The sequence below is a fragment of the Jatropha curcas genome, chromosome 6, assembly GCF_041381405.1.
Source record: "Jatropha curcas cultivar XTBG-Jc1 chromosome 6, XTBG_Jcur_1.0, whole genome shotgun sequence".
Lineage (NCBI taxonomy): Eukaryota > Viridiplantae > Streptophyta > Magnoliopsida > Malpighiales > Euphorbiaceae > Jatropha > Jatropha curcas.
The window spans coordinates 3,262,407-3,288,130 of NC_143156.1; the positions used below are offsets into that span (position 1 = coordinate 3,262,407).

General features: G+C 33.8%; 4 protein-coding genes across 5 annotated transcripts; 3 read left to right on the plus strand and 1 right to left on the minus strand.

Annotated features, from left to right (window-relative positions):
* Positions 1 to 612: 612 nt before the first annotated feature.
* On the plus strand, positions 613 to 12,090 carry ADL6 (dynamin-like protein 6). Its single transcript, XM_089723490.1, has 22 exons — positions 613 to 1,038; positions 1,944 to 1,994; positions 2,076 to 2,196; positions 2,384 to 2,476; positions 3,111 to 3,172; positions 3,481 to 3,598; positions 3,762 to 4,104; positions 4,370 to 4,517; positions 4,878 to 4,979; positions 5,067 to 5,186; positions 5,859 to 5,942; positions 6,034 to 6,161; positions 6,890 to 6,974; positions 7,077 to 7,209; positions 8,159 to 8,235; positions 8,737 to 8,793; positions 9,776 to 9,923; positions 10,047 to 10,195; positions 10,345 to 10,464; positions 10,558 to 10,625; positions 10,889 to 11,064; positions 11,533 to 12,090. Exons 1-22 carry the CDS (start codon positions 889 to 891, stop codon positions 11,751 to 11,753), a joined length of 2,754 nt encoding a protein of 917 aa, XP_089579616.1. The 5' UTR covers positions 613 to 888; the 3' UTR covers positions 11,754 to 12,090.
* Positions 12,091 to 12,587: 497 nt separating this feature from the next.
* Positions 12,588 to 19,930, minus strand: LOC105629709 (acyl-CoA). 2 transcript variants are annotated; one of them, XM_012211343.4, is made up of 12 exons: positions 19,749 to 19,927; positions 18,370 to 18,516; positions 18,091 to 18,273; positions 17,643 to 17,725; positions 17,319 to 17,517; positions 16,808 to 16,929; positions 16,236 to 16,302; positions 15,083 to 15,133; positions 13,747 to 13,799; positions 13,384 to 13,594; positions 12,999 to 13,169; positions 12,588 to 12,809 (listed from the first exon to the last, which is right to left on the minus strand). In XM_012211343.4, the coding sequence occupies exons 1-12, from the start codon at positions 19,809 to 19,811 to the stop codon at positions 12,744 to 12,746; spliced, it is 1,416 nt and encodes a 471-aa protein (XP_012066733.1). In that variant the 5' UTR covers positions 19,812 to 19,927; the 3' UTR covers positions 12,588 to 12,743. The 2 variants fall into 2 exon arrangements, with proteins under 2 accessions (XP_012066733.1, XP_012066734.1); XM_012211344.4 differs by lacking the exons at positions 17,319 to 17,517; positions 17,643 to 17,725 and having other exon boundaries at positions 19,749 to 19,930.
* Positions 19,931 to 20,388: 458 nt separating this feature from the next.
* On the plus strand, positions 20,389 to 21,073 carry LOC105629710 (small ribosomal subunit protein uS9). Its single transcript, XM_012211346.4, has one exon. The coding sequence runs from the start codon at positions 20,456 to 20,458 to the stop codon at positions 20,891 to 20,893; it is 438 nt and encodes a 145-aa protein (XP_012066736.1). The 5' UTR covers positions 20,389 to 20,455; the 3' UTR covers positions 20,894 to 21,073.
* A 2,082-nt stretch (positions 21,074 to 23,155) lies between these two features.
* On the plus strand, positions 23,156 to 23,849 carry LOC149495264 (small ribosomal subunit protein uS9). The gene has a single exon (XM_089723005.1). The coding sequence runs from the start codon at positions 23,210 to 23,212 to the stop codon at positions 23,645 to 23,647; it is 438 nt and encodes a 145-aa protein (XP_089579131.1). The 5' UTR covers positions 23,156 to 23,209; the 3' UTR covers positions 23,648 to 23,849.
* The last annotated feature ends 1,875 nt before the right edge of the window (positions 23,850 to 25,724 follow it).

Here is a 25,724-nt window from a genome sequence, read left to right on the forward strand (position 1 = left end):
TAAGAGATCCATGAAAAATTATTATATAATTAGATTTGATGATGACTGATTTGAATGTAATTATAATTTTTTTGAAAATATTCAGATTTTCTTGTCCATTTGACCTTTTTTTCTAACAGTAGTTCGCATAACCATTGTCTTTTGGTAACTTTTTATTCTTTGAAATATATTCATTGGTAATAAATCGAAGTTATTATATTTTAGAAAAAGTTAATTTCAACACCATACTGTGTTGTTTAAAATATTTTTTTATCCATATAACTATTTTCATGTTTGGACCAATGGTTATATTCAGATAAAGCGTTTTAATGATTATGTAAAGTTTGCCGGGAATGCAATTTATCTCATTTAATCATATAATTATTCTTTAATCACAATGAATCAACAACATAATTTTTTAGTATTTTTGAAGTATATGTAACATTAATTTTCTTCAAAACCTATAAATAAATTTTTTTTCAATTTCTTTAATAGACACAAGAAATGAAAAGGAAAGATATGAGACTATTGCAAAAGTTCAAATTTTATTTTTTGAATGAGTGAAAAAAAAAAAAAAAAAATTTAAAACCTGAATTTCGAGTTGGTTTAAAAAAGAGGTCCCAACTTCTTAACTCCCCTCTTATCATTCCTTCACAAACCAAACCAAAAAAGCCAACAGAAAGCATCCTTTTCAAATACATTTGGGTGCGTCATAATTACTTATATTTCTGCCATTTTTTGTTGATTAGAATCACCATCTTTCAGATCCAATCTTAGGGTTTCTGTTCTTCTATGTCTCTTGAATTCGATCTCCATTTCCATATAGGAAATTTGTGAGTGCTTGTTTCAAATCTGTGAAATCAATACACAGATTGATAGACTATTGGTATATAAATACATATCGGAAATATGGAAGCAATCGAAGAATTGCAGCAGCTGTCGGAATCTATGAGACAAGCATCTGCGGTGCTTGCCGACGAAGATGTTGATGAAACGACGACGTCTTCTTCTTCCAAACGATCCTCCACATTCCTCAATGTCGTTGCCCTCGGCAATGTCGTAAGTTCTTCATCTATTGTAATATGAATATGTGTTTTATGGATAGGGTGCTAGATCTTTGGATCTAATATGTTTTTGAATTGTGGATGGAATTGGTGAATAATGCATCTACCTATAATTCCGAAATGTGAGGGCTTGGATAATATTAGGAATATGGAGAAATGCCGGAAGAGTAAGTGAGCTGAATGTATATGTATTTGTGAGAGCGGGAGGACGCTTGGGTTTCAAATGAGGATCAAAAGGCTTGATGCTTTTCAGTTGCTAACAGAAATGAAAAACGCACACTAGTTATACAGAATGTGTTTTTGGATACAATCAGTTTTGATTTTTCAAGATGTCAGCTACTACCTGCATTGAATTTTTAGTCATTTTAGTTCTCTAGTGGCTAAGTTTTGAAGAAAACATGAGCTGAAATGAGGATATGTATTTCTGCAATGGTATATTTGTTGTCTGATATTGGAGAAGATTCGATTAGAAGTGCATTGCTGCAGTTGATGGTTGTATGTGGATACTGTCCTCTTTATGTTGATGTATTTAGTTGCACATAATTTGATGAAATACCCTCATAATGCGAGAAATATATGCTTTCTCTGAGTTATAAGAATCTTAGAGATGAACAATGGGATATGTTTGTTTTGTAAGTAAATTCCACTAATTAAAAAAATATGTAATTGAGATAGGCTTTTTCTTGTGGATTGTGTTCATACTGTAAATGAGGAAAGTGACATGATGGAAAGAAGCCAAACAAAAAAAAAAAAAGAAAGAGATTTCTACCATATGGAACTTGTGAAATGTAAAGCTTTCTCTTTTTTTGCTTCCTTTCTTAAAGGGCATGTTTTGTGGTTATTGTGATTTTTATGCTGCAAGGCATTTAACACATATCTTTTTGTGGACATCTTGAGCAGGGTGCTGGTAAATCTGCTGTCTTCAATAGTCTTATTGGACACCCTGTTTTAGTAAGTTAATTATGATTTTGCTTGTTGAAATTTTGATTTTCTTTCTGGACTTATCCTGACTATTTATTTTTTATATGGCAGCCAACTGGTGAAAATGGTGCAACTCGGGCTCCAATAACCATTGATTTGAGTAGAGATAGTTCATTAAACAACAAGTCTATCGTTTTACAAATTGATAATAAATCCCAGCAGGTTTCTGCAAGTAAGGCTTCTTACCAGATTACCTTCAAATGTATAATTTGATGTTGTTGCCTTAGAGGAGCCTTATGTTGCATGATTAATGTATGCTAAAAGCATTTTTGCATGCATGCAACTTTATAAATGTCTCTGTAAAATTGGTCTTGTAATGCCTCTGATGGTGGTTGGCCTTTTAAATTGGCACATCACAGGTGCTCTTCGGCATTCTCTACAGGATAGGCTAAGCAAGGGTTCCTCAGGCAGGAGTCGTGATGAAATATATCTGAAACTTCGCACTAGCACAGGTTGGCTCTTGTCTTATTTACTGTTTATTATCAAGGCCTATTCTTTAATGTAAGAAAAAAAGGAAAAAAAAAAAAGAAAAAGAAGCAAAAATAAATGGTATGGTGCAAATTGGATACAACAATTCTTGTGATAAATTATATAATTACCAATTATAGTGGATTTGCATCTAGTTAGTACCATATACTACTGGTCCACTGGTCTCATGGTTGTCGGTAGTAGTACCATTCTTTTCATTATGCATTTCTATTCTATTTACACCTAGCTTGTGTCAGTGATAGAAGTGGTGACTTGAATGCTGTTTCTTGTTTCATAATACGGAGAAAAGGCACAGAACTAATATCTCACCATCCATGAAATTAGCAATAATGATAGACTTTAGGCCTCAATGCCTTGTGAAGTTTGAATGAGGATACTGACACCTGTTGTGGAATTATTTTTTGATTTTTTGTTTCTTTTTTTTTTTTTCCAAAATGGTGTGTAGATAGAGTTTCTTGTCCCAAAACATGCCAAAAACTAACCACAATGTAGGATGAATTACATTTCTAGGCAGAAATATGTGTACACTACATGCAAAAATATATATGTGCATTCTGATTATTTTTTAGTATAATTAATATATTTCTTGAATTTCAGCTCCGCCATTGAAATTGACAGACTTGCCAGGATTGGATCAAAGAATCATGGATGATTCACTGGTGAGTATAGCTGAATGTATAATTTTCACCGCCACATTTTTTTGCAATATACACACACACACACACACACACACTCTCTCTCTCTCTCTCTCTCTCTCTCTCTCTCTCTCTCTCTCTCTAAAGATGCCATGTTCAATTTAGTAATCATTAAAGTGTATATTTCAGTTTTTAACATGCTTTATTTGAACCTCTCTCTCTCTCTCCCCCTTTTTCTTTTTTCCCTCACCCTCTATTTCATTTCCTTGTTTCTTTCTGATGCAAGTCTTTATGGAATCTCTTCTAATAGTTTAATTTGTTTATTGTCTCAGATCAGTGAATATGCTGAACACAATGATGCTATTTTAGTAGTTGTAGTACCTGCTGTTCAGGCACCAGAAATTTCATCATCCAGAGCTCTTAGAATTGCTAAGGAATATGACGCAGAGAGTGGGTTAATTATTCAGCTTAGTGCTTATGTGTTTACTGAAAAAAACTAGAATATTATTTTCTTTATATTTTCAGGGTTTGAATTTTTTTTCTTTTTAGATTTATTTCTATATATATATATATATACAGTAATATATTAATTTTGATTTCTGTTTTGTTTTAGGTACAAGAACAATTGGTGTTATTAGTAAAATTGATCAAGCAGCTACAGAGTCAAAAGCTCTTGCTGCCGTTCAGGCACTCCTCATGAATCAGGGTCCTCCAAAAACTTCTGATATTCCATGGGTTGCATTGATTGGTCAATCTGTTTCCATTGCTTCAGCACAATCAGGAAGTGCTTCAGCTGAAAATTCTTTAGAAACAGCTTGGCGTGCAGAGAGTGAAAGTCTAAAATCTATATTGACTGGGGCCCCCCAAGGCAAGCTTGGGAGAGTAGCATTGGTGGAAGCTCTTGCTGGTCAGATTCGTAGTCGTATGAAACTCAGGCTTCCAAATCTTCTCTCTGGGTACTTTTTCTTCTGCTACTATAACTTTTCTTAAATAAATTATTTATTTATTGAACAAATGGTTGAAGTTCTATCACTAATTTCCCTGCTGCAGTTATTTTTGTGTGGCCAATAATTTCTTATTATTACACTTTCTTTTCTATACAGAAAAGATTAGAATATCATGTATCAAAAGATAATTGCTAGATTCAGTTAGGGATTGAACTATATCATCAATCTTTGTGCCTGTCCACTTCTAATGTTATCATTCATTAACAAATTGCAGGCTTCAGGGGAAGTCTCAAATCATTCAGGATGAACTAGTGAGGCTCGGTGCACAAATGGTTAGTAGTTCTGAAGGCACAAGAGCTTTGGCTTTGGAGCTCTGCCGTGAATTTGAGGACAAATTCCTTCAGCACCTTGCAGGTGGTGAAGTAAGTAATTTCTATTAAAAACTGCATATGTGTCGTTATTTTCTTATGTCTGCAAGAGGGACTTCTGTATGTATAAGAAAAGTATACTATGTTTAATGAGAAAAAAGTTCTCTGAAAGGTTGAAGTTGGCCAAATGATCCTACAGGCCTGTGTACTTACAACGAATTTGCAATTGAACCTTTAAAGTTGCGGTGACAATTTATTCTATTATGAACCAACAATTATCCCTTGTGCATGTATTCGTAGGCTCTCGTTTAGTTCTCGTTTGGTCCAATTTGACAATTGACTGCTTTTGACTCTCTATTAGGCTTGACAGGATATTTTGTTATGACATTATTATGGTTTTTGAATGCATTGCAGGGTAATGGATGGAAAGTTGTAGCGAGTTTTGAGGGAAATTTTCCAAACAGGATCAAGCAGCTTCCTTTAGATAGGCATTTTGACATGAATAATGTGAAAAGGGTATGCTTTCTCTTTTAGTTAGATTCTGGATTCGTTTAATTATAATATTTATAGGTGTTTTTATAGTGGTTCATTTTGTAACATCAGATTGTCCTAGAAGCAGATGGTTATCAACCTTATCTTATATCCCCGGAGAAAGGGTTAAGGTCCTTAATAAAAGGTGTTCTGGAGCTGGCAAAGGAGCCTGCACGTCTATGTGTAGAAGAGGTATGATTCTATGTGTGCTGTGAGGTTATATAGTTTAATTTTTTTATAGCTTCTTCAACTCTTTTAGATTAAAGAAGCAAGATGTTTTATAAAATTCTGTAAAAAATGGGGAATTGTTAAGCCAATATGATATCGTTGTGCTTACTCAGGCATGTACAATCTTGTGTTGTGAACTTGTCTAAATGGCATTTGTTAGCAGTCTTCTAATGCCCATGTCAATGTGCAACAGCTGTAAATCATTTTGCATAAATGCATATCTAGTGGATTCATTATAGATGTGATTTACTTTTACATGCTATGGTCTGCAGGATGACCATGTCTTGCCATGTGAAATCTAGTTGAAGTCATATCCCTACTCAAAACAGTCAAATATTTGATATCTATTTTTCGTTGCTTCATAAAATAAATTCATTTTATAGGTATGCAAGACTGTTCACTTCACTTTCATTATTTTTATCATAGACTTCCTCCCTTTTTTTTTTGCTATTTCCCCAGTGTTCCCTTTCTGCAATAGGAAAGACAATTGAAACATTGATGAGTGGATTTGTTCTATTGTGCACACAGCGTTTTGCAGCAAATCTAAATATGAACATGAAATCCATGGATCTATATGTTGTTTTTCCTACTATTATAACTATTGTTTAAGCCGAAGTTGGATGTCCATTAAAATAGGTACATCGTGTACTGGTGGATATAGTATCTGCTGCAGCAAATGCCACTCCTGGTCTTGGAAGATATGCTCCCTTTAAGAGAGAGGTATTACTGCACTCAGTGTAATTTTATATGCTTCCTTTAGGGAATTTCTTGTTCTATGATTATTAATTTCAGTTGTCAATTTTTCAATCAGATTGTGGCAATTGCAAGTACTGCTCTTGATGGCTTTAAGAATGATTCTAAGAAAATGGTAGTCGCCCTGGTGGATATGGAGCGTGCATTTGTGCCACCTCAACATTTCATCCGATTGGTGCAAAGGCGGTATGTTCCATATTTACATGTTGATAAACACTGGAACTCTTTCCTTTTTTTTTTAATACGATGTATGTGCTTTTACTCTTGACCATTCACCTTAGAGATCAAGCTTTTTGTTGTTTAGTCCCTTTTGTAGTGTTTTGCTGTTATTTCCATTACATTACTCTATTTTGTTCTATTTACCATAGGCAGGTCCTTTATTATGAACTTATTGTAGTTTATGTTATGGATTATGTATCTCTTTCTAAAGCAGGTGATCCACCAAGGGATTGATGAAAAGCTATCTAAATTTCTTCTTCTTCTTTTTTTTTTTTTTTTTTTGTGGTTATGTCGCAACTAAAGAATGTATTCTTGAAATGAAAAGATAAGAGTTAATTTCATCATCAGTTAATGATTCCTAAAACATTTATTGGAATAAATTTTATTTAACATGATATGCTGCCTCAAGTATACATTTTGCTCCATCAAATGCTAAGCGTCTTTCTTTTTTGTCTGTAGACTATGCTGGTTTATATAATTGTTTGAGAAGAATATTACAATGGAAATTGAAGGGCTTCCGATGCCTGTATTTCCACCTTAAGTATGAGTAGGTTAATGTAGGTTTTATGTAACTGCTTATTCAGTTTGTATGCTGAAATTCTCTATTGGTTTTTAATTGTGGTGCAGCTTGTGATTTATCAGCTTTGTATAGATTTCTATGTTGCCTGTTTGATAGTTTCATCTTTGATCCCCAGAATGGATAGGCAGCGTCGTGAGGAAGAGATAAAGAACAAATCCTCTAAGAAGGCAAATGAAGCAGAGCAATCCATACTAAATAGGGTGTGGATTTATTAATTTCTCTAAACTTTATCTGTTACTTGAGTTCAAAGTATATAGTACTTTATCTGTGTTATTTATTAACTAATTGCCATTTTCTCCTAGGCAACTAGTCCTCAAACAGGATCCCAGCAGTCTGGAGGAAGCTTGAAATCAATGAAGGATAATAAATCTGAGAAAGATTCACAAGAGGGATCAGCCTTGAAAACAGCAGGGCCTGGCGGTGAGATAACAGCAGGTTTGTGCTCAAGCTTTCTGAATATCAGCTTCCAAATAATATTGAAACTACGTTCTATTTGAATACATATATTGTATGACATAGTTCATATGATCAGACACTGGTGCACAAACACATGTAAATGTAATTTGCTTGCTTGAATTTTCTTTTCTTTCTTTCCTTTTTTTCCTTTTTTTTTTTTTCTGATTAATGAGTATATTTCAACTAGTTTGGTATTAAGGCTTAGTTGTTGTTGTAATGAGTATATTTCAATTTTTTTTTTCTTGTGCTATAGGCATATGCATTTGCAAAGTTGTCGATACCATCTGTGGCTTCTGGATTTCTATTGATATGAAGTATCTTGGTATTGGTGCATTTGGTTGTCCATTTTGGCATTATTGCTAAAATATAAACCTTTGAAACGTATACATATCTTATGAAATGCATGTGCATTTTCCCTCCACTCTCACCTTGGGCTTGCAAAATGTGACACACACAGCAAATGGTGTTCCTAATGCAATGTGCCAATGTTTTCTTTCTTCTACCACACTTCTTGAGGACAGTTTGTTACCGTGCTCAAATCTAGTGCTACATCCCATGTTTAAATGTGGACAAAAATATGGAACAAAAAGCTGGGTAGAGTATATTAACAAGTTGGTCCTTTCTTTTTCTTTCTTCCTTTTAATTACCGCTTTTCAGTAGAAGTTAGGAGAGCTGTTTTTCTTCTTTTCCTATCTGGTGTCCTTTTTCTTTTGGTACGTATTGTTAATTGATATGCTGCATCTGCAACATTTGATGCATTCAATTCTGTAGATTGGCACTGTATGACTAGAGCCCTTGTGGAAGCACCTTTATTCAACTATTTTTCATTTCCCTCTCAAAATCTAAAATTGCTTTATGAGTGTACTTTGAACAATGATTAAGCTATTAAATATGACTGCTTCTCATAGATTACCTTATGTTTTTTCAGGATATTTATTGAAGAAAAGTGGAAAAACAAATGGTTGGAGTAAACGTTGGTTTGTATTGAATGAAAAAAGTGGCAAGGTTAGTATATATACAGGAATTTGACCTACATAAAATGAGAAGTGCATGAAAGTTTTCTTTTTCAATCTGGTACTCTTGAAATTATTCTTTAACAATCAGGATGTTGCCTTTACTTTTTCTGGCTCTTGTAGTGCTCTATTCATGTTGGCACATACACTGCCTTTACATTCTTTTTATGTAGGATTATCGAAGATGTCAATGGCTTGCTACTTTGCTTAAAATAAATTTGGCACTTGAAATTGAAGATGGAAAAGCAAAATATGGACATCCCAAATTCATTATATTATATAATATCAGTACCTTATCATAAATAAAGTAGTTTTCAAATTTTGCTGATTGCTATTGTTGCCGTGACTCTGAAAATGTTTATGAGAAAGCTAAATTTACTGCCTTCTTTATTGGCCTCTTAATATGCTTGTTTGCATTAATGTTCTTTTGTTGATGATAGTAGAACCTGTATCCTGATTTGCATATCTTTATACTATTTAACTTGTATTGCAGCTTGGTTACACCAGAAAGCAGGAAGAAAGACATTTCCGAGGTGTCATTAATTTGGAGGTAAGAACTTCAATAGGACAGAGAGAAGTTTTAATTGATAAGAAAATGAATAAATAAATAAGTCCATATCGACTATAATAAATGAAATTTGGACTGGTTCATATTTGGTAACTGCTTATATGGATTTGTTTGCCCAACAAGGCTCGTTATGCCATTTATGATTAAAGTTGGCTATGGTTGGGAATTTTCTCCACGGTAGTGTAATAGATTGTTTGAAACTTGTATGGTAAACATGGTATCTGCAGAAATATTTGTAAACTTGTAAATATGTTAATCATAAATTTTCTATAATTTCAGATTTATTTTGTATATTAGAAGTGCTGCTCTTCAAATTTTGAAGTGTAGGTATTTAATTTCTGATGGTTAAGGATTTACTTGCACGTGTTTTGGGGCAAGTTATTTTATGATGATGCAATGCACATGCGACAAATAGTTGGAATATTTGAGTAGACTGGATGCTAGTTTGAGAGGATTTCAAATAGGAGAAATAATGATATGTAAATGTTTTAAGGAATGGCCAGGTTATTTTATGATGCAATGCATATGCTACAAATAGTTGGAATATTTGAGTAGACTGGATGCTAGTTTGAGAGGATTTCAAATAGGAGAAATAGTGAAACGTAAATGTTTCAAGGAATGGCCTATGCATTCTGTTTTTAGCCACTAGGATCCATTCAGTTTGGGTCGTTTTGAGTTGGAGGAGATGAACTTTGTCGGAAATGACGAGTACTAAACCTGAAAAAATGAACTCTTTGATATTTAAATTGAATGAACTAACTTAAACTTTTAACTATAGATACTTTCTTTTATAAAAATGAAATAGAAAGTCCGTTCGAAAACAAGCAAATGGTTTACACTCTTAGCTGGAAGTTGTATAATGGGAGAAGATGATAAATTTGCTAGGTTGTTGCTGTTAACCCATTATTTCTACAGTGACTGTTTGAATTAATGCTCATGCCAATCTATGGACTTACACAATCAGGAATGCAATATTGAGGAACTTTCTGAGGATGAAGAAACCTCATCAAAAAGTTCTAAGGAGAAGAAGGCAAATGGACCAAGTTCTGAAAAAGGAGCTGGTCTTGTTTTTAAGATAACCTGTAGAGTTCCATATAAGACTGTCTTGAAAGGTATTAGTGTTTATCTTTGGCTTTCTTTCGCTATGTTATATATATTGTACTGCTTTTCCATTCTCACTATGCTTGAGCCAATTGATTATCTTTTATTTAAAATATTTTTTTCCCGTCTTACAGCTCACAGCACTGTTGTGTTAAAAGCTGAGACTATTGCTGACAAGGTTGAGTGGGTAAACAAGCTAAGAAGTGTCATCCAGGCTAAAGGAGGTCAAGTTCCTGGCGACTCTGGTCTTCCCATGCGTCAAAGTCATTCTGATGGTTCACTTGTGAGTTTCTTGGTGCACATTGTTTTCTGTTCATTTTTTTTTTTTTTGTAAAAGAACACGACAGAGATAAATGCATGTTATGTGTCTGTATTGGGATTTCATACTTCCTGCTTTCTCTTAGTGACTAGAAGACTGGTGCAAATTTGTAGGATACAATGACAACGACTAGAAGACCAGCGGACCCTGAAGAAGAGCTCCGGTGGATGTCTCAAGAAGTACGCGGTTATGTCGAAGCTGTTCTTAACAGCCTGGCTGCCAATGTCCCAAAAGTATTTCTCTTCCCAATATTAATAGCCTCGTTGGTATTTAGCTTGGTTTTTCAATAGTTTCTCTAACATTTTATCAACTTTCTGGTTCAACAGGCGGTTGTTCTTTGCCAAGTAGAGAAGGCCCGGGAAGACATGCTTAATCAGCTTTACAGTTCCATTAGGTTGGTAGTTTTCTCTTGTAACTTGTGGATCTGCGATATCTTCTTGTACTGATTGATAAATGCAAACAATGAACCCATCCTTTTATTGGCTTAAGACATTGCAATGCCTGATGAAATTCCATATGCATGTTCTCGAAAAATGTAAAGAATAACGTACACTGACAAAATTCTTGTTTTGTATATATATTTTTTCCCTTTTTCATCGTGGCTGAATTATTGTTACTAAAGGTCTTTACTTCATTCTTATCCTTTGGCGGTGGTAGTGCCCAAAGCACTGCAAGGATTGAAGAGCTGCTTCAGGAGGACCAGAATGTAAAGCGTAAGAGAGAGCGTTATCAAAAGCAGTCCTCTGTTCTTTCAAAACTTGTAAGGCAACTTAGCATCCATGACAATCGAGCAGCAGCTGCTTCTGGCTGGTCCAGTGATGGTGTTGGAGCAGGTAATGGCAGATACTGACATGCCGATTTACCTTTTTCTTTGGTATGTTGTGCATGCACAATTTGTCTTGCCTGTGCAGGTTTCCTTTTGTTTTGGAAATTGGAACAGACATAGTTTCTTCTTTGGAAGCAACTTCATGAAGCTGGTCTTCCTAATGTTTATACTTATATCATAGTGCATGTCTTAAATGCACAACTGATTTCACTTGGACCTCAGTTCTTTAGTTCCTTTTCAAAAAAGGACTTCTGACTTTTTAATAATTAGCAGTTTGATGTATGATAGCTCAGACAAACTCGATTGATTATAAACTGCTGACACTCCTAAAACATTTACGAGTAATTCCCAATTGCTAAAATTCAAAACAAGCATGGTTGAGCATAATCTGCTTCTAATCCTAATGAGAATACCTTTTATACATTTTGTGTTACTGACTGAGATTATCCAGTATTAAATACTAAATTTTGTACAGAGAGTAGCCCAAGAACAAATGGGTCTTCATCGGGAGATGATTGGAGGACAGCATTTGATGCTGCAGCTAATGGACGTGCTGACCCGTACAGATCGCACAGTCGACGTTACAGTGATCCTCCTCAAAACGGTGATGCAAATTCAACCACAAACAACAGTCGCCGTACACCAACTCGGATGCCACCAGCACCACCTCCATCCGGCTCATCCTATAGATATTAGATAAGAGGTTTGACGATACCAATTGATCATTCGTGCAAATCTTGTTGGCTGGGTGGTTTGCTTCCACTCCAGATGGGAGCATTTCTCAAGCTCACATCATGTTATGGTAGCTTTTGTAGGAAGGTTAATAGGTTTTGTAGATATATAATGCAGTTACAAGTGCTTGATTTTCAGGTGTATCATGTTCATTAAATTTTTTAGTCCATAATTCCATTTTGTTGTCAGGCTGGTCGAGGCCATCTCTCTTTTTTTCCCTTCCAATATCAGATGCTCCAAAATACAAATGACAGTTGTATTTGTTGTACTGAATCTTATTAGAAAAAGTATTTTTTTTCTCCTTCGGTTTATCTCTCAAAATTGGTTGGAGCAGAGCTTGATGATTCTCATTTTATGCGTTTACAATCAGAATGATGAGACCTAAGTTTGCTTTTAGCATTTTGTTGAAGTCATATATTTATATACATGTTTTTTTCATTCAGTGAATGTAATTGCACATACAGAACCCATATCTTTTTCCACAAGTTACAGAAATGTTAACCAAGTTTATTCACCTTCTGTAATTATGGTGTTGCAGTGACTAGATATGCATAGTAATTTTCAGATATAATAAATTTAATTTTAGAAGATTGTTTAATTTGGACTCTCCCATTTTTGTTCCATTTTTTTAATTAGGGAACAGGAGAGAATTCTCTGCAGCTTCAACCTACCAGATGTGTCTTTCAAATTTCTAGTTTGAAACCCCTTAATTCAAAATTAAAACTTTGTACTTATTTTTCATGTTGGAAAACAAAAAAATTGGGAAAAATACCAACAAAAAACTAAATGGGAGAGAGATGATGAAACTTTTCTTTATACCGTCATTTTGAATGCTAAATAAGGATTGGCAATAGATGTTGTTGTATCTATGTACAGATTCTTGAAACTAAGATTTTTTAACTATAATTATGGATTTGAATGAAAGGATAAATACAGAATTATCATAAAGACTGACTAATCATTCATTATACTCTCCTTGAAGGGAGCAGATTCACGTATTAGTTTCATTACAAGATGTACCTGCAAGGAAGAAGTCATTAATTAGACAAACACAATAAAACTAAAATCAAGACAAAATTACCAACGCATTGGTAATAAAAGGAGCATTGTCAATTTGGTGCTATTTAAGCTTTCATTATGGTTCAATGAATAATGAGAATATATAATATACAAAAACAAGAAAGGGAAGATTTTTGAAGATGCAATTACCTGAGATGCTTCTCGCACGAGAAATTCCCCTATAGCTTTCCTGAAAGCTTCGTCAACTAGGTAATGGCAACTATAGGTTGTCACAGGCAGATAACCGCGCTGAATTTTATGTTCACCCTGAGCTCCTGCTTCAACTGTGCTCAGATTAAGTTCAATGGCTGCTTCTATGGCCTATATATGAAGAATAGGTATTGGATAAATGATCATTTGTTCATTTTCATACATTGATGACTTCAAAATTTTATATTCATGTCAATGCCATGGTATGGATTCACAATGAAACATCATACTTGGGACTCAATGACTGGGAATCTTTTTCCGCTATTTCTTTACCTATAGTAAGAGAAACGTAAAAACAGAAAACTTCAAGTAATAAGATATGAACCTGGTAATAGCATGCTTCAAAATGCAAACTAGGATAATAGGCTCTCGGCTGACATCCCCATAGACGCCCATATAGAGTATCCCCACCAATAAGATTGAGAGCTCCTGCAACGAGTTCATCCCCTTCTTCAGCAACAACAAGTAATACCTGATCTCCCATCTTTGATCCCATGGTGTGGAAGAAATCTTTTGTTAGATAAGGAGTGCCCCACCTACGGAAAAATCAAACTAAACATAAAAAATGTGGATTTTGAAGCATCTCATTTAATTCAACTAAATCTGACAAGCTGAATTCTAGCAAATATATAAGTACATAAATTTTGTTTGAAAGCGGGTAAAAGGAGCGTAACGCTATGGACCAAACTTGTTATCAGTGGTGTTCCTGTAGAAGTCATAGAAGGTATCCCAATGTCTAGCCTGCCAAACATGGTAGTCAAAAGAAAATGAATTAACATCAGAACACAAGTGACTTTTAGCCTGCAAATGTCAATGCAGAAATCAAGCACCAATTGATGTCTATAACAACTATGGCAAGAAGAGTAGAAGACCCACAAATTGATTGCTTGAATTACTCCCAACGTATGAGTTTTTTCAGTCATCATAAACCTTTTTCTTTTTTTGAGAAGACTCGTAATAAACTTTTGACAGAATATTATATTGATAGTTTAACCCTGTACTTCAATTCCCAAACAAGGGAAAAGACTGCAATAAAACTAAGAAGCATGAGTGGTAAAATACATATGATGCAATCAAGCTATGGCCTTATGTGATGACAACACAAATTAAAATATTGATTGTTTTGATAGCAATTCGAAAACACACCTAAAGATGGCTGATTAGTGGTCAAATCATTATCATTAAATGCACATGTTTCTCTCACCACTGGTCACATGGTGTTTTAAAATGGTATTTTTTTTTTTTTAGAAAAAACAATGTGTGTAAAATAAGTGCACATTTGGTGTCCTTTTTCTAGCATTTGGAGTATATGCTGACAAAAACTCTCCAAAATTAATTCCCAAAGGCTAATAACAAGATTGACAAACCTCTGGTCACGATACCAGAGAACTTCGAAGATTGAAAAAAACTTTAGGTTCTTGAAATCACAGTTTGTTTTTCATTCATATACATTAAGGCATATAAAGCTTCTTTTTTCGTGATCTAGATTCCTTTTGTAACCAGACTTAGGCATACAAAAGCAATAGCTTTCTTTTCTCTGAGCATCAATACCCCTACATGCCCCTTCTTATTAACCCTACTTTTGGTTGGCAGTCCCTTCTTTTTTCAAATGTAAAACATGTTGACTACACGAGCAAACACTACAGATGTATGCTTCCAGATTTAATCGCAAACTTATTCCCATATTTGCATTCATCTGATACCATTGCTACACATCAATAAACTCTGAAACCAAGATCCGCAAAAGCTATACTAATTCGGTATATTTTAAAGAAACCTTTGGTAAAATATTGACGATCTCACAAGATGAAATTTCAGTAATAACAAGACAAAAGCACCCTACCACCAGTAAACTTGTAATGCAAGTTCACAAGGTCAAATGGAGTTGAACAATGACAAGTGAAACTCAATTATTAGCATAAATTGCGATCCGATTAAAGAATTATACAACAAAATTAATGATGAATGTGAAATTTACAAATATAGACAATCAAGTACCTTTATTTGAAAAAAAAAAAAGTTACCTTTATTTCATAACCCCGAAGCCGTTTCATGGTCAAATTTTGTGTTGCAATCTGCATTTTAGAAAGTTGACCCAGAAAATGTTGACTTGCATGAAAATAGACGCTAACTCATTATGGAAGCACTTAGAAATTTAAATAACTTGAGGAACATACATAACTTGAGCGAGAGGGGGCCCAAATTTATTTATAAATGGAAAAAGATTGTATTCAACGATACTAATATATATATATATATATATATATATATATATATATATATATAATTGTAATTTAAGATAATAATATATTTTATTATATTCATATATTGATATTAATTTTATTATACAATTCAATATTTTAATATAATAATATATTATTATTGTATTCTAATTAATAGTATTTTAATTATATCCAAAGTAGCTTAGATCATATTACCTTCTCCCCCCAACCCTTCCCCCTTTCCTTAGCAAGTCATTATGTGCCAATTCATATTCATCACAAGCATCTGGTCAGTCTCATTTTGCATGGTTATTGGGAAGATCCTAAATGTTACTTGAGGATATATCAAGATATTGTGAGGATAATGCCAATCAATATTAGCAGCTTTCAGAATCAAGATTCGGTTTTGAAACCAGCAAAAAATGTGAAACGCCATAGGCTTGTATACTCCTAATTCAAGCCAGCCCATTTATTTTATAGACAAATTCTCTTCGCAATGAGGTTCCTTACAGTGGCTCTTACATGTTAATTTATGCAATATTTTAAAATTATATTATGTGATTTCCTAAACCTTTCTATGATTAACACACCTTTTCTTTGATTAAAAAATGAGTTGCATCCCTCCTCTTGATATGACAACGAATGATTGTGACCAAGATATTTTTCCTTATCAGGCAATCGTAACCGACACTAAACTATGTTGATTCACTGAACAATAAATATGTCACCATAATGCCATTTTTCTTTAAGGAGAAATAAAAAACAAAGAGTTTTTAGCAATAATCGACATATGCATATCCTTCTGTGTGTTTACTACTACCAATAACCCAATTTACAAAAGATTAAGATCCATTGCTCTTGAGACCAAGTGAAAGGTATTCCAAGGGGTTGTTGCACGTCCCAATTCAAAACTCATGCAGGGAGTGGGTAGCATAAAGAAGAAGACGAAATGCACCTTTTTGCGTTCTTGACGAATATTTTTCCTTTTACTTTGCTTCATATCCATCAAGAACTCATCAAAACTGCATTGCCAAATGGAAATGTTTGTCAAAATTTTATGCTAACACGTTTGACAGAAGAAAATGAATGAATTACACATGATAAAATGTAAGGGCCTAAAAATATGCTGTGGAGAGGAACACAAAGTAACATCTTTAAGGAACTCGCTAATGATAATCTCAAAATTAATAAACTCTTCATAATTGTAATCCTAGATCTTCACACTTTCAGAAAGATCCCAGGCTTGATCTAATTTAGTACCAAGGTGATACAAAATTTCAGGAAAAGTCAAATTAGTTTTGAGGGTGGAGAAATTTGATGACGGGATATGGATGGGAACCAACTGTACAAAAGCACACTGAAAATTATGTAATATGTACAAGAAAACTTTTAAGCAAATCTGAAAATAATCATTCACCCTAAAGAAGTATGTGAAAATAGTCAGCATAAGAGTTGAACTAGGAAAGAACAGAGTGTGATATATTTTAATGTAAACATCACTAAGAAAACAGCTACTGTTTCACTAACTTTTTATAATTACGATTTTTCCAATGGTACTGCATTGCGATCCTCTGCAAGAATCCTTTTTCCTTCAGTTTGTGCCACTCCTTTTCTGAGGGAAAGGTAATGTGCAGCGATGAAACCTGGGACTGCGATGCATGGCACTATATTAATAAGAATATTACATTTTAAAAGAGAACTAATTTTTGGGTTCTTAAAAAACATGAAATATAAATTCTTCAAAAGTGTAATCTGAACATAACAGACTAACTGACAAGTTCCTTTGAAAGAAAATGTAACAATTACAAAAACTCTGAAATCAATGCACAAATTCCTTCAACATTAAACTATTAAATGTGTATTTCTCACATAAATCACTTAAGTGAGAAACAAATGTTAAAATAGAATGAGAGAGAGAGAGAGAGAGAGAGTGATTCATGAGACATAGAAATATTTGCATTTGGATTTGCTAGTTATAACAACATAGAATAAAAACATGAATGAAAACAGAGATGCTATAATATGGTTTTCTCAATACCTTCACCGTCAGATCCTTTAGGGAAGAAACTATAATGTCAAAAACTTGATCTCTAAATGACGTATTGCGGACTAATATTCTTGGACCAGTTACCGGAGTGAAAGGTACACAGCATTGGAACTTTGGATAATATCTTGATCCAAAACCATAGTAGGCATCAGCCCATGAATGATCAAAAACAAATTCACCATATGAATGGCTGTACATCCAAAACAATACACATGAGATAACACCTAAGCAATAAAAAGATTCAGTGGAAGCTCTGAAGGAATTCTAGAAGATTCTATATGAGACTTTGCTTTATGAACATAGTGGATACTGAACCTCTTAAGATAGAGTGGAACAACGCCTACAACATTTTCACAATCATCCTTTGCAACAATGTGGCTAGGCATCCATCCAGTTTCCTGGAGTCAGTGAAAGTGAAAATTTAGGACATAAGTGTAATTTCAAGCTGGTTTTTAGCATTCACAGAGATCAATACCACCAATCTAACAAATCATATATTGCCAAATATCCTCTAGCAATGAACAATCCTTTGAGGAGTTGAAGTGGTTCACTCTCAGAGAGAAAATTTGTAAAATAAATTCACATATAGCCCTTTAGATTTACTCAAAAATGAGAGAACCAGTTATCTCAAGTAAGATTGTCAATTCTTTTTTCTTAATATCAGCACCAATCTATAATTTTTAATGTGCATGTTCAAATGATATGTAAACCAATAATTAATTGTCACAATCTTCAAGAAGTTCACATGTAGCAAAATGTTAACCTTCACAGCACAACGTGACTCTTCCAAGCTTGAAAGAAAACCATGGGTAAGAAATGGATTGAGTTTTTCAGGGCCTGTAGCGTCCAGATTACAGGCATCCCATTCATCTGGTGAGACCTCAGAAATAGAAGAAATCACTGAAACTGATATCTTTTTGGGTATCACTTGGTTCCCTGAACCTTCCTGAATTTAAAATCACTATTCTGGAATCAGCTATTGAACACAGAGAAAAAGAGACAAAACATTCATAGTTACTGTGGAACCATCAAATGCAAACACCTCTGAGCCTGACCCTGTTAGAGTGAAATCCTCAAGTGAAAAGTCTGATACTTTTGGCTCTTGTGACTTCTTTGATCCCCAAAATAGTGCAGTAATTTTGTGTTCCTGCACAAAATTACTGACTCTTGGTCTGGATGATGATTTTCCCTACAGTTATGATAACCAAAGAATAAGGTCAATCAAACAGGACCATGCATTTGTGAGCATACATAAAAGTTAAATGAGTAAGATAGTATGAAACAAAAGTGATACAGTTCTGATTAATTGACATAGACTTTATTATTTCAAATATGTAGAACAAAGTCAACATTTACAAGACAAGTTGATATCTCTCTCTCTCTCTCTCTCTCTCTCTCTATATATATATATATATATATATATATATAAAATAAGTTCATCACACCATCTAAAGGACTCTGAAGTACAGTATGCAGTACCGCTTAAGGCAATTACATTTGCTTAAGGGTTACAACTCATGTGAGACCGGAATTATGTGCAATCAATCAATTAGAGTATTTTGTACCAGAAAATAAATGAAGTAAACCATTGGACTGATATCACAAAAATGAGTAAATGAAGAAGCAGCTTAACTATGCAAGTTAAAAGGAATAAAATTAAACCACGCCTTCATGTCTATCATACATGAGATAGCTCTTAACCAATCCTCATTGTTATAGGTGCTCCAAGACAACAAATTTAGTCGGTTCCAACAATTCAAGAACTTTCCTCATCTCATTATTAGCAATAGCTCGTTACCGTCATCACACTTAGAATGCATAAACAAATATCCAAAAAAGGTATGCCATGTAATAGAACATCTCTCACAAATTCATGGTATCAGTACTGAAAAAATTCCCTGCTAAAATTCAATCTTGGTGGGTGTTGCTTGAATGGAAAGAACTGGATAATCTTATTCTTATAAAGGTGTAAGGGCCTTAATAGAGCAAGAACGGGGAATCACACTCACATTTCAGGGATTTTTGCCGAATATTCCGAAAAAGACTTGCGGTAGAGAAAACTACTTCGGTTGAATTTCCAAATGAAGCAAAATAATACTTACTCCATGATAATATCATCAGGGAAATATATAATCATGAAGAAAACAGACCTCAAATAACAGCAATTTGAGATGAGTTTTCTTGCACAGTACAATCATGAACAATTCACTCACTTCATTTAGTTTCATTTAGCTTGAACTCTATGCAAAAGAATGGAGCATTCACAAAAATAAACAAATACCCATAGCAAAGGTTAATCTTTTTGGCATAAAATTTTCAGAAAAAAAAAAACCAAAACACTAATTCATAGCAGTTCGAAGACACGAAAGATCAGTGCATATAAGCATACAAGAAATGATGAAAAAGACAAAAGGGACTAACAGAGTAAGATGAGAATTGGCCGAGAAAGGGCGAAGGCTTGCAGTAGCTCACTACTGCTGCCATGGCCACACACAGTCAGCTCCCAATTTGATTTGATTGCTCTCTCAATGCTTCTCAACAAACAAAGAACAAAAAGAAATTACAATATACAAAAAGAATGTCGCTTTATCATGCCACGTCCCAACTAGCAAGTAATGGTGCCAGATTTTTTTCCTTTCTAATTTTTGTGCCTATAATTATTGTTTTTTAACTTCAGTTTTCTTTGTTTAAATCAAAATTTTAATCTAATTTCAGGGATTATTTGGTTTTTTCTTTTTTTGAAGAATATTGGTTTTTTAATAACTAATTAATAATTATATTTAATAAATTTGATGATTGGATTAACAGGTTAAATGTAATAATCAACGGTTTAAATTTATCATCGAAATATTGAAAATTTTAATAAAATAATTAATAAATGATTAATTATTTTAAACAAATTGAAATTATCAAGAAGGAAAAAAAAAAAAAAATCAATGCAATTCACTTATATAGACAAAATAAGGAGGCAAGTGTACATTTTGTTCTATTTCAGAAGTCTTTTTGTAGTTTCTGTATTTTTACTAGCAAAACGCATCGTTTCCACCAGCCAAAAGCCCTACTGCCCCGCTATATAAAACACAATATCCCTCCTTTCTCCGTCTGTGTTCCACTCTCAAACCCTAAAAATGGCAGCGGCTCCAATTGAGTCAGTCCAGTGCTTTGGGCGCAAGAAGACTGCTGTGGCTGTCACCTACTGCAAGCGTGGAAGAGGCCTAATCAAGATCAATGGATGCCCAATCGAACTAGTGGAGCCTGAGATCCTCCGTTTCAAGGCTTACGAGCCAATCCTTCTTCTTGGACGACATCGTTTTGCCGGTGTCGACATGCGCATTCGCGTCAAAGGTGGTGGTCACACCTCGCAGATCTATGCTATCCGTCAAAGTATCGCTAAAGCTCTTGTCGCCTTCTATCAGAAGTACGTTGACGAGCAGAGCAAGAAGGAAATCAAAGATATTTTGGTCAGGTATGATAGGACTTTGCTTGTAGCTGATCCCAGGCGATGCGAGCCAAAGAAGTTCGGTGGTCGTGGTGCTCGCGCCAGGTTCCAGAAGAGTTACCGTTGAATTCGGTATTATGCTTTTTTATGTTTCTGTTATTTTCCAAAGTGTTTTGAATTATGGATTTTGCTATTTGAGGACTAAAAATGTGATGGATTTTTGTTGTTTTTCTCTTAGTACACCCATTGCCTAGTTTTGTTGTTTGGATAATTTAATGGTTATATTATAGCTAGTTGATTAAACTCAGTTATGCTTTTGTCTGATCAAAGTTAATAGCTTTATGGTGTTTAGAGTATTAATGGTTTGGTTTATATACGGTTTGCTGGGTTTTGATTCTAAAACATGAAATGGCAAGAATAAATTTTTTTTAATGGGTTTTTTCTTACAATTGAAAAAAAAAAAAAAGAAAGCCATTCGAGCTTCATTAGCATTTTTGGCTCTTTTTTTTTTTTTTTTTTTTTTTATCATAATCTGGATTATGATGCTTATTGTGTTCCCTCCTCGTAGCTTGGAACTGGAGTAAATTCTGAATGTAAGAAGAATCCTTTAATTTGGTGAAATTATTTTTGTTCAATTTTGTTAATAGGCAACACGAGTAAATTCTCCCTGCTGCTTCAACCTAGGGTTAGATAGAAATCCCTTGATTGAAAATTAAAACTTTGTAGTACTTGTTTTCCTTGTTTAAATTGGAAAACAAAGAAATTGGGAAAACAGGTACCAACAAAACTATGGGAAAGAGATGATGAAACTTTTCTTCATATTATCATTTTGTATTCTCAATAAGTTCTGGCAACAAATGTTGTTGTATCTATGTACAGATTCTTGAAACTAGGGATTATATAACTATAATCATGGATTTGGATTTTACAACTATAAATATAGAACTCCTTGAAGGGACCAGAATCACGGATTAGTTCCATTACAAGATGTACCTGCAAGTCATTAATCATACAGACACCATAAAATTAAAAACTTATTGATGTCTGTAACAACTATGGCAAGAAGATTAGAAGACCCACAGATTGATTGCTTGAATGATTTCCAAAGTATGAGTTTTTTCAGTCATAATAAACTTTTGACAGTATATTATATTGATAGTTTAACCCTGTACCTTAATTCCCAAAGAAGGGAAAAGATCGCAACAAAACTAACAAGCATGAGTGGTAAAATACATATGGCGATCGAGCTATGGCCTCGAGTTAATCTTGAGGGTGGAGAAATTTGATGACAGGATATGGATGGAATCCAATTGTACAAAAGCATACTGAAAATTATATAATGTGTACAAGAAAACTTTTATCTTAAAATACTCATTTTCTCTAAAGAAGTATGTGAAAATACTCGGCATGAGAGCTGAACTAGGAATCGTCAGAGTATGATATGTTATAATGTAAACATCATTAAGAAAACAGCTACTGCTTTACAAAAAAATAATTATGATTTTTCCAATGGTAATGCATTTCAATCCTCTGCAAGAATCCTTTTTCCTTCAGTTTGTGCCGCCCCTTCTCTGAGGGAAAGGTAATGTGCAGTGATGAAACCTGGGACTGCAAAAGTCATGGCACCATATTAATAAGAATATTACATTTTAAAACAGTAAACTAATTTTGGGTTTTACAGTAAATGAAACATAAATGCTTCAAAAATGCGAAGTATATAATTTCAAAATAACAGACTCACTGACAAGTTTTTTTTTGAAAGAAAATGTAACAATTAAAGGAACTAGATGTGGTTAGCGATCTCAATCTCCATAAAGGGTGAGAACACAAGTTCGAACATCGGGAAGAACACTTTGCTGGGAAAGCTAAAAACCTTTATATTCTATAGCTCAAAGGATTATAAACCTCCTTGTTATACGGGGAAAAAAAAAAAGAACGCTGAAATAAATGCACAAATTCCTTCAACATTAAACTGTGAGATGTGTGTTTCTTACATAAGTCGCTTCAGTGAGAAACAAATGTTTAAATAGAATTAGAAAGATAGAGAGAGAGAGAGAGAGAGAGAGAGAGAGAGAGAGAGGATGCTTTATGAGAAGAATAAATCTTTGCATTTGAGTTTGCTAGATATAACAACATAGAATAAAAACATGAATGAAAGCAGAGCTGCTATAATACGATTTCACTTCCCTGGAAATTTGCTAAATAGAAGGAGATCTGTTCCTCTCTGGCCTTATGTTAAGCCCAACACCTTACCATTTGAAACGGGCCCAACTTGTTTTATTCTATTTCAGAGGCCTTTTTCTAATTATCTATATTTTACCAGCAAAACGCATCGTTTCTACAAGCCAAAACCCTAATAGCCGCTGTATAAAATACGCTATCCCTCTTTTTTCCGTCTTACATTATAACTAGCTGTCCTTTGTTCCACTCTCAAACCCTAACAATGGCAGCGGCTCCAATCGAGTCAGTCCAGTGCTTTGGACGCAAGAAGACCGCTGTGGCTGTCACCTACTGCAAGCGTGGAAGAGGCCTAATCAAGATCAATGGATGCCCAATCGAGCTAGTGGAGCCTGAGATCCTCCGTTTCAAGGCATATGAGCCTATCCTTCTTCTTGGACGACACCGTTTTGCTGGCGTCGACATGCGCATTCGCGTCAAAGGTGGTGGTCACACCTCGCAGATCTATGCTATCCGTCAAAGTATCGCTAAAGCTCTTGTCGCCTTCTATCAGAAGTACGTCGACGAGCAGAGCAAGAAGGAAATAAAAGATATTTTGGTCAGGTATGATAGGACTTTGCTTGTAGCTGATCCCAGACGATGCGAGCCAAAGAAGTTCGGTGGTCGTGGTGCTCGCGCCAGGTTCCAGAAGAGTTACCGTTGAAGTCGAGGTTATCCTTTTTTTTATGCGTCTGTTATTTTCGAAAGTGTTTTGAATTATGGATTTTGCTATTTGAGGACTAAAAATGTTAATGGATTTTTGTTGAGCGGTGTTTATTTAGAGATTTTTCTCTCAATAGACCCATTGCTTAGTTTTGTTGTTTGGATAATTTAATGGTTATATTATAGCTAGTTGATTAAACTCAGTTATATTTTTCTGTTATCAAAGTTAATAGCTTTATGGTGTTTATTAGAGTATTAATGGTTTGGCTTATATATTCTTGATGGGTTATGAGTTTGGTATGTTTTGCAAGTTTTCTGTTGGAATCTTATCAGTGGAGTAGTGATCGGTTTGTTAATTTATTATGTTGGGATCTGCTCTGTGTTAGTAGAATGATTTTTTAGAGGTTTATTGTCATTTACATGAGCTAGGATTTTCGATTTCCAATTCCTATGCCTGTGTCCACTCTACTTTTAACTCATGTACTCGTGTTATGGAGGATTTTGCTTTGGTAGATAACATAATTGTTTGTTTGTTTGGCTTCGATGTGATTGAAATGTCTTTTGTGATGAGGAAGTTTATGTATGAATAAACTTGGTCAGTGAAATTAGATACCTTCTTTGAGTATTTACTGTGTTTGTATAATTAGCCTGGACTTCTATAGCAGAAAGCTGCATATCCCTCTAGATTGATGAAAAGATGTCTTGTTTTTCTTTTGTAGAAAAACAAATTTTGCTTTTAAAAAATGAAAAACAAATTCTTATAATGGGTTTTTTTCTTACAATTGGGGAAAAAAAAAAGAAAGCCATCCAAGCTTCATTAGCATTGTTTGGTTTTTTCTTTATTTTTATCACAATCTGGATGATGATGTTTATTGTGTTCCCTCCTCTTAGCTTCGAACAGGAGTAGATTCTGAACTTTAGAAGAATCCTTTAATTTGGTGAAAGGCATGGCACCATATTAATATGAATATTACATTTTAAAACAGTAAACTAAAATTTCGGGTTTTACAGTAAATGAAACATAAATCAATTGATTAATAAAAATTGAACTCTATCAGTAAATAAAAGCCCTTTAATTTTTTCTTTTTGAATCACTAATTGATGCTAAAAAATTCTGACTTGAAAAAATAATGTAGACAGTAAAAAGTTAAATTTCTCTCTTCTAGGGTTTGTGAGAACATAAAGAGAAGAAGAGATAAAGAATCTGGAGAGAGAAAGTAGAAAAGGAGAGAGAGAAATATTATTTCTTCAATAATTGAATACAACTCTACTAACCATTTACATGCATGTCTGACAACTCAGCAATACAGATGCCAAATCAGGACATAATCCTATAGAAAAATAAAATTTGGTACCTTATTTTAGGACAAATTAATTAATTAATGGAAATTGAACTCTATTATTATTTTTTTATACTCATGCTTTCGTATTCGTACTCGTATTTGATGATATTCAAATAAAATCTTTTAAATAATAATGACTCTAAAATCTAAATTTTGCTCAATAGTTCAAAATACGAGGATTCACTATTAACTAATTAATTGGTCAATATAAATATATCTTGTAAATTGTAAGTGGAAAAAAAAAAATCAAAGAATTGCTCATCATTTAAATATTTTTAATTTAATTCCTTTACACTTTATGATATATATTTTTTACATACAAGTTATACAATATTCGTATAAGATTTATTTTTTAAAACTCTCAAATAAATTATTTATTTACTCTTTTAGTCTTTTTTTTAATACTATATTTCTTGTTATTAATTTTTTTATTTAATTAGAAAACTAAAAAAGTTTAAAAAACTCGAAAACAAGTTATCTAATTCTGATTTTAAACCGAATCGAATTGAAACCGGTGATTTTAAAACCGTTCAAAAATGGTTCAGTTTCAATCCCAACTTCTTTTAGACCCAATCGAGAACCGTGGTCATGCTTAACTAACCGGTTGTAGGTGGATATAGCTGTATGGATAAATGAAAGGGTACAAGCGTAATTCTAATATAATTTAAGTTACCTTTTTGAGAAAAATTCTTATTGCCATTTTCTAACACAATTTGTTAGAATACATATCAGAAA